Here is a 12249-nt window from a genome sequence, read left to right as displayed (position 1 = left end):
TGAATAACAACCCGATGGTAGGGATAGATATCCCGAGGTAGGATAGCCGAGAGCGCTCGGCAACTCGAGGCAGTCGCTCGGATACCGCGATCGGGATAACACGCTTTTAAGATTCGCTCATATTCGGACTTAGTGCGTAGTTTAGCACCGTGGTATATCACAAGGAAGCACGCCCGGGTATTTGCGCGTTAAACATCGCTCGTGATTATAATTGCGAGAGGCAATCAATAGCCATTTGTAACAACGTTCGACGAAATGTGTCAACGTGAATTTGTAAACCACAACGACGATCTGAAATAAATCAATCGTTTGTTAATGTACGCAGTGTCAAGTTAATTTCGAATTACTTACCTGCTACTTACCTTGTCCTACGGCATCGATCCAGCGAAGTCCAGCGGCGTTCCAGTATGCGATTCTGCGAGGATCTGGGACAGTCAGCGACAGTTGAGATCCATCCGGGGCGAGAGAATTTGCTCGGGTGAAATACCTGAAACAGGAATTGACCGATTAATTAAACGTATCCGTTATCTACTTACCTGGTACTCCAAGGGTGGTCCCACGTTGTCCATCGATGATCCAGCAGTGGGGAGGCAGCGTCGGGGCGTCGAGACATCCTGCGTCGAGATCCTGAAAATAAGAGAGAATTAATGTGATATTGTTGTAATATCGTGTCATGATTTCGTTACTCACCTTCTCGGTACATATGGTCAACGGTCAAACCGAGTGGCAACCGTTTGATAGGCAAATCTGGCTGAATTCTTACATTTTCGTGTGATCCACGTACCCGGAGAGTGACGTCCGGTCACAACCTAACCTTTTTTTTTTTTTTTGTGACGGGGTGGAAATCCTCATGGATACCCCCGCCTCTGGGGAGAGGCGGCGGGTTATGCCGGACTCTTACCGGCTAAAACCACCCCGGGTGACCCTTGCTGCGCTTAGTAGGGGAGACCCCGGGAAACGTCATGATCCGTCCATGGGTCTCCCCGCGCTTAAACCCGACTTGTAGCGCATAAGTGTCACCGACTCATGCGCTACCCCTTCCTCCGGGGTTGCCTTGCGGCACGGGAGCGAGGTTCCCCAACCTCGCCCCCGCCCCCGGGCGAGCGGGTGAGGAAGATGACTGCTGCGCATATGCGCTTTGCACAGCCGTTTCGTCCCCCGCTCGCGCCCCCCACGTGAGGAGCAGGGGGGAGGGCCGGGACCCCCGAGGGTTTGCACCCTCGTGGCCCCGGCCCCCGCCCCCAGCCGCAGCCCGGTGGGAGCGCTCGTGATCGCACCCCCTTAGGGGAGCAACCCAAGCCCCCTCCGAACCGCCGTGCCGTCCTTCCTAACCGTAGGGCCCCCTCCCGAAGGAGTCGGACCCACGCCCCCGGTCGAACCCGTTTCAACCGAACTTGCTTGCCGTCACCCTTATCCCCCCCCGGAACCAGGGGAGAGAGGGGGGGAAGGGCCTCCTCTGGCTCCACTCCTAAGCAGCGGTTACTCTATGGTGCAACCGCGTCTAACGCTCCGGCAAGAGCACCGACTGCTCTTTGTCCTCCCTGTCTCCGCCTCCTCCGCCGTCTCACCTGCGGAGGAGGTCTCGGTGCCTTGCCTCTACCTCCGTTGTCGCTATCGCTTTCTGGGGGAGGAGGATTTACTTCCCCCCTCCTAATGCGCTCGTCCGCCTCCTTCTGTCCCATTACCGCGTTGCAGAAGGAGGCGAACGCCCCCCATTTCTCATCTCCGTTCCCCTCCACTGTGGCCCTTATAATGGCCTGGAGGGAGAGATCATTTCCTACCGTTGCCCGGAGGACACGGCGCCGCTCCTCCCACGCCGGACAAAACTCCAGGGTGTGCTGCGCCGTGTCCACCTCCTCCGGACAGTGGTGGCAGTGCGTGGTGCCTTCCTTTCCGATACGACACAGGTATTGGCCAAAGCATCCATGGCCGCTTATTACCTGCGTCGTATGGAACGTGGAGCCGCGTCTCCGACGCTCCAACCAATCCTCCAACACCGGCTGGATGGCCTGACGCACTCTCTCACCCGGCAACCTCGGGTCCTGTAGAAATTCTTTCCATTTCAGGATGAGAGAGCGCGTCACCTGCTGCTTCAAAGCCCTCTTGGCCCTCGGCGGGATTACCCCCCGCATTTCCTTGATCGCCTTCGTGCGATCGTACATTTCTGCGTACGACGCGGCGATCAAGTGCACGGGGGGGACACCCGCGAGGATCGTCGCCCCCACGTGGGAGACGGTCCTATAGGCCCTGGCGGCCCTCAGAACGATGGTCCTTTGAGCCGCCGCCATTCGCCTGTTTAGTTGGGGGTTTCTTCCCACCTTTTCCCACCGTATAACAGCACCGACTGGACCGCCGCCACGTAAAGGCGTCGCACGCGACCACTGGCTCCTCCGATGTTCGGGAAGAGTCTTGCTAGGGCGTTTGCCGCTTTCGTGGCCTTGTCCGTCACGTTGGTCACGTGCGCTCCGAAGTTTCTTTGGCCATCCAGCCAAACTCCCAGGTGTTTGATGTGAGGAACAGCCGGGACCCTCACTCCTTCGACCAGGACGCTGAGCCCCCCCGGTGGAGGTCTCTGGCCCCGCTTATTGTAGAAGACGACGACTTCTGTTTTCTGCGGGGCCACCTCCAGTCCCAGCCTCCTGATCGACCGCACCACGCACGTAGATGCCACCTCCGCCAATCTGGTCAGCTCCCGCCACCCCTCCCCGCTGACCCCCAGGTACACGTCGTCCGCATAACCCGAAAGCCAGTAATTCAGGGGGAGGGGCGTCCTGAGGACCAGGTCGTATCCGATAATCCAGAGCAGGGGCCCCAGGACTGACCCTTGGGGAACCCCACACTCCACGAGCCTGATCCTCAGCACCCCGTCTCGGTCCGTGTACGTCAGGCCTCTTTGCCTGAAATACTCTCGGACGATCTCGATGAGATAGGGGGGAACTCCTAGCGCCAATAGTGCCTCCCCTATCACGGGCCAGGGGAGGGAGTTAAAGGCGTTTCTCACGTCGTATGAGACGCCCATCGTTACCCTTCCCTGCTCTATCTCAGCCTCCGTGCGAGCAAGAACGCGCTTTAGCGCGTCCACCGTCGATCTATTCGCACGGAAGCCAAATTGGTCGTCCGAGAGACCTCCCAAGCCCTCCCTTTCTCTTTGGGAGATATGCTGAACGAGGCGTTCGGCTATGATCCTTTTCAGTATCTTGCCAGCTTCGTCCAGCAAACACACGGGCCGAAACGCGGACGGGGAATTCGCGGGTTTCCCCGCCTTCGGCAGGAGCACCAGATTGGCCCTTTTCCATCTCTCGGGGAACTGTCCTGTCTTTAGGCATGTAGTGTACACTTCGCACATCCTGCCGGACAGCTCCCCCGCAGCCAAGGTCCAGGCACGGCCCGGAATCCCGTCAGGGCCAGGAGCTTTACCCCTCCTGACCCTTTTGAGAGCTCTCGCGAGCTCCTCCTCCGTAACCCTCAGATCCTCGTTCCATTCCTACGTGGGGACCCTGGGGAACCTAACCTCCCCCCGTCCCCCCGCGGAAACAAAGCGTCCACCACCTGCTCGGTGAACTGAGGGTCCAAGCTCTCCGTGACAGGGGGCGCCCATGGTCTTAGTTTATCCTTGACCAACTTGTACGGACGCCCCCATGGATCTTCCTCCACGCTCGCGATGAGCTCCCTCCAGGCCTGCTCCTTGGCTGCGTATATTGCTCTGGAGAGGCTCTGGCGGGCGGCACGCCAGGCCTCTCCCGCTTCTTCCTCGGTGAAGGGCCCGCGTCTTCCCGCGCGGACCCTTTGCCACCTTCTCTTGGCTCTGGTGGCCTCCCTCCTGAGCTCTCCTATCTCCGAGCTCCACCAATATGCAGCCCGCCGGGGAGGGAGCCTACGGACCCGGGGCATCGCCACATCGCAAGCACCGGTCATAATTTTGACCAAGTTCTCAGCCCCGGTGTTTGCGTCCCCCGTCTCCCCAACATCTGCCTCCTCCTGATCCCAGTTCTGGGCCAGGACTGCCGCCATCAACAGGTCCTGGTCCAGTTTTTTGAGGGCCCATCTCCGCGATTTTCTCTCTCTTTCTCGGCGGCGGGTTAGTATTTCTTTCGGGGTGGCACGGACCGCCATTTCAATGTACAGATGATCTGACGCTGTTTCGCAGCCCGTAACCACCCTCCAACCCGTTATTCTGCGCGCGGCAGGGGGATTCGCCCACCTAAGGTCGACGATCGACCCACCCTGCCTGCGCACGCTGGTATTTTCTCGACCCGTGTTTAATATACACAGGCCGAGCCCCGCCGCCCATACCTCCGTCGCGCTGCCCCTCCTATCGGTGGCCGGAGAACCCCACAGCGTCGACTTCGCATTGAAGTCTCCGGCCACCATGATCAGCCCAAGCAAACATCTGCGGATGCACGCGTCTAATTCCCGCAGTGCCTTTTCAAATCTAGACTGGTCCCAACTCGGAGGGGCGTACACTCCTATCACAGAGATGAGCCCTCATTGTACCGCCACGAAACCCTCCCCCGATTCGATGAAATTACACGGGGGAGAGTTGGGCATCGTCCTCCATGTTATCGCCACTGAGCCCCTTGTGTCCTTGACCCAGCAAGGATGGTTTGCCGGTACACGGTAGGGCTCCGCGACGATTCCCAACCCACACCCGCGTTCCGCCATGGTATGGACGAACAAGTCCTGGGCTGCGCGGGCGTGGTTAAGATTAGCTTGTAGGACTTTAGTAGCCATTGCTTAGTCCTGCATCGCTTCCTCTGACCAGGGCTGTGTGCCTTCGCCCTTTGGCCATGGGTCCTTTCCTGTCCCCTCCTCCTTTGTTTCTTCCTGCTCCATCCTGCAGTCCTCGTCCCCTCCTGTGGCCAACATCTCCGTCTCCATTCTTTCTGGGGCCACGATCCAGCCTATCGCCGGTGTCTTTCCTCCCGCTTTCACCACCCTAGTGCCCTTTAGTGTCTCCACGGACACTACCTTGGGTGGTTTCTTTTGGGGAGCCATCCTCCTTTTCCCTTCCTGGGGTTTCTTCTCCCCCTTGGTCTTTGGCTCCTTCCCAGTAGGCTCAGCCTCCTTCCCGGTGAGCTCCGACCCCTTTCCCTTTCCTTTCTTTTTAGGAGGATTGCTCCCTTTCTACCTCCTTCCTCCTGGACATGACTTGCCCCCCATTCTATGACTGGCTGACAAGCCTTTGCCCTCGCACACTATACAGTGCACGGGTGCGCCGCATTCTCTCGCTGGATGTCCTTCTTTGCCGCATCTATAGCACGCACCCGTCCTGTCCACCTCGTTGGTGCAAGTGGCCCTAGTATGTCCCACTTCCATGCACTTATAGCACTGGAGCGGGCGTTTGTCAAGCAATTCTACTTTGACTCGCGCCTACCTCAGCGCCATTTTTCCTTCCTTAACCAGGGAGTTGGCCGCCTTGAGGGAACACTTGACCACTACCGTGTACATCCCCCTCGGCCCCCCTCTGATCTTTCCTACCATGACTGAAGTTGGGAAGGCTTGGCCCTGTTCGGCCACCGCCTCCCTGATTTCTTTCTCCGTCACGGATTCGTCGAAGCCCGTCAGCCTTACATCCGCTGACAGGCTTGGACGGGTCACCTTCACCCCCTCCTTTCCCTGAAGAACCGCTGTCATTCTCGTTGCCAGGGCGTCCGCTTTCGCCGCGCTACCCTGGCCCGAGAGCTCCAGATTAATGGCTCCCGTGGCAGTCCTTCTGACGTTTGAGGGGGTCTCTATCCCCAAGTCCTTGAGCTTGATGCTCCTCCTGACAGTCGCCATGCATTCCGCATACGTGTCCTTAGGGCACGTCAGAGTCACCGCAGAGGTCCTCGGTTCCCTACGTTTGGGCTGCCCTGACGATTGCTTCTGTTGTGAAGGAGAGGCTGTTTTCTTCTTCTCCTCAGTCCTCTTCTTCTCCTCCTTCTTTCGAGCTGTCGCTCTCTCCTTCCTGCCCAGCACCTCTGTCCACTTTTCCGTGAATTGAGTGGTGGGTTGAGGCGGCGAATGTGACTCCGTCTCTTTTCCAATCTTCTTCTGGGGAGCCGCCTTCCCCTCGCTCTTCTTTGGGGGCTCTCCCTTTTTCCCTTCCTTCTTCTTTTCCTGCTTCTTTTTGGCTTTCTGCGCCTTCGATGCGGGAACGAGGGCTTGTGACATTGTCTTCCCAGCCCCTGTCTCTGCCTTCCCATCCTTATCCTGGTGAATCCTGCCCCCTATTTTCCCAAGCAGTCTCTCTTCCATCCTTTCCACCTTCTCATTTATCGAGTGGATTAGTATCTCAGATAGTCTCCTCATCATTTCTTCCGTTCCAATCTTTCCACCCTTCTTCTCCGCTACGGCTTCTTTGCCATCGCTTTTGGGAGGAATACCCGGCGCTATGACCTTTTGTTTGCTTTGTAGTGGTGGTCTATTCACCGGTCCCGCACCTTCTTTCGCTATTTCTGCTACGATCCTCTTTCTATTTTCTTCGGAGGCCCTTATTTCTGCTTCTTCTTTTTCCTTCTTTCTGAAGGCCACCATGTCCACCTCTCCATCTGTTTCCATCTCCGTGCCTATCTCTGGCAACGGAGTTATCACTGAACCCAGATAGTCCTCCTTCATCTCCTCCTCTTGAGGAATCACTGTCGGCGTGGGTGCCTCTTCACCCTCAACCTCTTCCTCCGACGAAGGGGAAGGGGTAGACGAAGGAGAGGTGGACAACAATGTCCTTCTCCTCTTCCTCGTCACTATCTCTCGGTTCTGCTTTTTAACCTTCCCTCTCTCCCCCTTCTGTAGTTCTTCTTTCAACCAGTCTAGTTGGCTCTGCATTTCTGCCATCATTTGATGCTGTGCCGACAACTCTTTCCTCATATTGTCGTTCTCCTCCGTCACAGTTTTAACTGTTTTTTCCAACTCGGCTGATCTCTGCCGAAGTCTCTCAATCTCTACCTCTCTCTCATGGACATCTTCATGTCCATCCCGCCTCGCGATCAGGTGCGTCAGTGCTGCCGAAATCGTCGCAGCCGCCTTTTTTAAGGCGCCTTGATGTTCCCCCTTAAGATTGCTGGACTTCTCCAATATCCTGTCTAAATTCTCCACCGACTCTATTATGTAGCTCGGCAGAGTTTCAGTCGGAGCGTTTTCCAGATCTTTCTTCAATTTCTTTTCCAAGGCCTTCCTATTTTGTGACTGGTTGACTTGTCCTATTCCCTCCTTTAGGTTTCTTAACTCGAGGGCTTCTGCGATAAGGTGATCTTTCGCCTCCTTCAGTCCACTAATGTAGACCTCGAAGGTCGTGGGAGCTCGCCCTTGTCCGTCCTCCTGCCACGCCATAGCTATGTTCGGACATTCCGTCCCGAGCACCTCCTGGAGTGTATCTTGGGAATGCCCAAGATATTTTCTGAGGAACCCCCTGAATTCGGAGATTAACCAATCCGTGGGGTCCCCCGCAGGAGCGGGAGTCGAGGGAGGCACTTCTGAGCCCCCCTTCACCTCCATCACCTCCTCTTCCTCTCCCTCCGTGTCTATTGACACGAACGAGTGTTGAGAGGAGGCTCTGTCCGCGCCCGTCCTCGTCTTACCCCTAGGCCTAGACCTAGATCTAGAGTTCTTCCCGCTCTCAGAGCTGGAATCTCTGTTCTTGGAGCATTTCGGCCCAGGACGTTTACTACGTTCCGGATCTCCTGGATGTTTGAACATCCCCTTCGTATCGCGAGCGACCTTCATTGCGTTCGCCTTTAATAATGTATCATTGGACCCGTCGTTGGCTAACGACGAAGAGAGACCAGGTCGTTGCTCCTGAGAGCATCTCTCATCCGCCGGGTCTGGGGTGTCCGAATCCCCTGAGCCAGTAAACGTTTTTCCCTTAAGCGACATATCCCATAAGAGTTTGGTTTGGTTTCTTTTCGGGGTGTCCTTCCCCTAGGTTGGTTGGCATCACCCGCCTCACGAGCCCAGCCTGCCCGAGCCCTCGGGTACCCCCGGGTTCGCCGTACCCGTATCGAGAGCGCCCCCCGAAGGCCCCGAAGGACCCCCAGAGACCGCCCCCGACCCCTGAGGCACCGTCCGCCGGTCGACGCCCACGAAAGAACCCCGCCACCCCCACCCGCACGCAACGAGGGGTGGCCGGCCGAGAGACCTCGATCCCGGCCCCGGCCGAGCACGCTTGATCCCGGTCCCCGCCACGCACGAGCAGGAGACACGGAGCGCCCACGCCGCCGCCGACCCAACGGACTCCGTACTCGTCACCGGCCCTTACGTCCGGTGACCAGACCCGCTGGCCCCGACCCCGGAATATGTCCGAGCGGCCCAACGGGTCTCTCCCCCAAGGTCGCCCCGTTCCCGACCTCGGAATACGTCCGAGCGGCACGAGACGACCCTCCACACAGGCAGCACCGTGGGGTCACACCCCTGGCGTGCAAGCCACCTGTGTGGGCTTCCTCCTCACCCGCCCCCGCACCACGTACGGGGACCGCGATGAGGAAAAGAGCCCCCCCACCCCCTCCCGCCGGAGCACCGACGTGCAATGGAGGAGGAAGGGGGGGCCTTCCGGCTTCCCTCGGCGAGACGGCATCCCTGCCCGCCTCAGGAACCGGGACCCCCTCCCCATCCCACCCTGGCTCGGCGGCAAGGGCAAGCCCCCGCCTAACGGTCCCGGCCGACCGGGCGTTTGTAGTCGGGGTCGCCTTCCCCTACCGACGCTTTAGAGTCAGGGAACAAGTTCCCTGACAGGGGCGTCGGACCTTATTGTGCCCCCAAGTCTCGACGAGTCGAGAGAAGGGGGCACGGCATGCTCTTAGACCCTGTACCTCCCCACCGAGCCCTCCCTTCGGCATAACCGAAGGTACTGCCTCAGTGGATCGTTGGTACAGAGAGCCCTCTCACCACGTCAAGGTGGCATGCCACGAGGGAACCTAACCTAACCTTGCAACCGTTCGCATAGCTGAGCAGCCGGACAACCCCGAAGGGCAGCAGCGACCAGGGGAGCAGTGGACATCGACGATTTGCGAATAGTTTACCGGATAAGCGAGTCCGAAGAGCCCATATGGCTAGCGTTTACCTGAATCCCGAAATATAGGTGACCGGGGTACGATTGACCCCGGCAGGCGAGCAGCAGATGACCGACCAAGCGAGCCAACGAGCGGGCCTTGGAAGGAGAGCCAAGCAGAGCAGATCGGGACGAGCGCGGTCGAAATAGCACGAAGGACACGCGAGATAGCAAGGTCACGAGATTGACCCCCGCGAACGAGGGTATATCGGTAATAGCCGGGAGCCGAACCCCGGAATACGTCTCAGGGGTGGCCCGGAGGCCAACCACCCGATACGCGAAGCGCCGATAACGACCAGCGCGGAAATAGCGGGGTCACGCAAATGACCCCCGCGCAGAGGGGCACGGTGGTCAGAGCCGGGGGCCGAGCCGCGTAAATCGTTTTAGAGGCGACCCGGAGAGCGATCGAATCAATTCCGACGCGATAGCGCCAGCGGGCGCTAAGGTCGCGGCGTCACGGGGGTGACCGAGGGGCACGGAGGTCGTGGCCAATAGCCGAACCACGGAAATCGTCTCATGGGGGTCCCGAATGACGACCCACCGGACCGCGAAGCGACAACGCCAGCGGGCGCGGAAATCGCGGGGTCACGAGAATGACCCCCGTACCGGGGGGCACGGAGGTCTTAGCCGAAGGCTGAGCCGTGGAGGTCGTCTCAGGGGACGTATAAACAGCGACCCACCGAGCCGCGACGCGATATCACCGACGGGCGCGGAAATCGCGGGGTCACGAGAATGACCCCCGTACCGGGGGGCACGGAGGTCTTAGCCGAGGGCTGAGCCGCGGAAGTCAGCCCAAGGGACGCACGAACAACGATCCACCGAACCGCGACGCGATTTCGTCGACGGGCGCGAAAATCGCGGGGTCATAACAATGACCCCCGCACCGAAGGGCACGGAGGTCACAGCGGGCGGCCGGCTTGCCAAACACGCTTCAGGGGCGACTCGAAGAACAACCGAACGACTCGCAACGCGATATTGATGACGGAAGCGAGTCTAGCGGGGACAAGCGATGACCCCCGGATATCGGGAACTAAGGGAGCCCGGAAAAATCTGGCGAGTGGAAAGCCATTAGAGGAGGCGCCGAAATCGATCCGGAGGGTCGGCGAGACCACTCAATCGTGAAATACCCGAACCCGGGAACCGGGGGAGCGGGGTCCAGCGGGACCCATGCCGACGCGTGCGATTAATTATAAGACGTAGATTGAGAACCGCAGGCGCGATTAGTTATAAAGCGCAGACTGAGAACCGCAGCCGTAACCGGCGACGAAAACAGGCAAAAACTATCAAAACAAAAGTGAAAGCGGGTAACACCTGGCACGGAAAAGTACCAGGACGTGAATAACAACCCGATGGTAGGGATAGATATCCCGAGGTGGGATAGCCGAGAGCGCTCGGCAACTCGAGGCAGTCGCTCGGATACCGCGATCGGGATAACACGCTTTTAAGATTCGCTTATGTTCGGACTTAGTGCGTAGTTTAGCACCGTGGTATATCACATGGAAGCACGCCCGCGTACTTGCGCGTTAAACATCGCTCGTAGTATAATTGCGAGAGGCAATCAATAGCCATTTGTAACAACGTTCGACGAAATGTGTCAACGTGAATTTGTAAACCACAACGACGATCTGAAATAAATCAATCGTTTGTTAATATACGCAGTGTCAAGTTAATTTTGAATTACTTACCTGTGACTTACCTTGTCCCACGCCATCGATCCATCGAAGTCCAGCGGCGTTCCAGTATGCGATAAGGCGAGGATCTGGGACAGTCAGCGGCAGTTGAGATCCATCCGGGGCGAGAAGATTTGTCAACGCGGCGTTCCAGTATGCCATAAGGCGAGGATCTGGGATAGTCAGCGGCAGTTGAAACACATTCGGGTGGAATTCCTGAAACAGAAATTAACCGATTAATTAAACGTATCCATTTTCTATTTACCTGGTACTCCGAGGGTGGTCCCACGTTGTCCATCGATGATCCAGCAGTGGGGAGGCAGCGTCGGGACGTCGAGACATCCTGCGTCGAGAACCTGGAAATAAGAGAGAATTAATGTGATATCGTTGCAATATCGTGTCATGATTTCGTTACTCACCTTCTCGGTACATATGGGTCAAACCGAGTGGCGACCGTTTGATAGGCAAATCTGGCTGGAATCTCACATTTTCGTGTGATCCACGTACCCGGAGAGTGACGTCCGGTCACAGTGACAAAGGGACGGGACACGCAAGAACGTACCCACGGAGCATTACACGCGGACGAATCTGCGGGCCAACCTATTCACACGGCCATAGGAAGGGTCCATCGGGGAGGAGTAGGCAGCCGTGTAGCACAGCCAGGTAATCGGCACGTCGGAAAATCTCTCGAATGGCGACCGTGACAGGACGCGTATGCGTCTGTGGTGCGTTAAGTGAGCGCCAACGGCGCGAGTGAAAAAAGTAGTGCGCGAGTGCGCGGAGTTAAGGAAAAATCGCGACCCGTAGAAGCGACAGTGCGGCGAAGTGCGGCTATCGTGCGAATACAACGTGCGTAAAAGGTGCGAGATCGTACATGCTGCGGTCATTACAAATCGCGCTGAACGCGTACGCGTGCGAGATTGCTGAAAGGTTCCCCCGCCAGAGCTGAGGGCGCAAATTATCCGGCGGTAGCCGAAGCGAAGGGCAGCAGCCTGGAGACATACCTACGATCGGGAGATCGACACACACAAATGATCCGGCGATAGCCGAAGCAAAGGGCAACAGCCTGGAGACATACATTGCGATCGAGAGATCGACACAGACAAAAAATCCGGCGACAGCCGAAGCGAAGGGCAACAGCCTGGAGACATACATTTCAACGGCCCGAAGACAGAGCCCAACCCAGGTGAAGACAAATCTCGGGGACAGAAAGACCGATCCCGTACGCTATAACAACGTGCGACGAAGAGGCGCGAGGGGCACGCATTGCACGAACTAACCTAAACAAACGCGTCGAAGGGTCGAACGAGCGTGCGCGGACAACATCGAACGAACGAGTCAGTAACCGTACGGCGGCCATCGGAGGGTCAAGCAACGCAAACAAACTTACCTGCGATCGAGAGATCGACACACATGAAACCAATCCGGCCATAGCCGAAGCGAAAGGCAACAGCCTGGAGATACACATTTCAACGGTCCGAAGACAGAGCCCAACCCAGGTGAAGACAAATCTCGGGGACAGAGAGACCGATCCCGTACGCTATTACAACGGGCGAC

At 57.7% G+C, this 12249-nt stretch overlaps 1 protein-coding gene across 1 annotated transcript; it reads right to left on the bottom strand.

Annotated features, from left to right (window-relative positions):
- Positions 1–1484: 1484 nt before the first annotated feature.
- Positions 1485–2288, bottom strand: LOC112457981. Its single transcript, XM_025021329.1, has one exon. The coding sequence runs from the start codon at positions 2286–2288 to the stop codon at positions 1485–1487; it is 804 nt and encodes a 267-aa protein (XP_024877097.1).
- Between the last annotated feature and the right edge of the window lie 9961 nt (positions 2289–12249).

Source organism: Temnothorax curvispinosus, unplaced genomic scaffold, assembly GCF_003070985.1.
Source record: "Temnothorax curvispinosus isolate PA1 unplaced genomic scaffold, ASM307098v1 QBEX01008550.1, whole genome shotgun sequence".
NCBI lineage: Eukaryota > Metazoa > Arthropoda > Insecta > Hymenoptera > Formicidae > Temnothorax > Temnothorax curvispinosus.
The sequence above is the reverse complement of the archived record's forward strand: the minus strand, read 5'-3'. Positions and strand labels throughout refer to the sequence as shown.

What these genes read in the sequence shown, in the direction of transcription:
- LOC112457981 (XM_025021329.1), bottom strand. Translation starts at nt 2,288, where the DNA reads ATGGCGGCGGCTCAAAGGACCATCGTTCTGAGGGCCGCCAGGGCCTAT.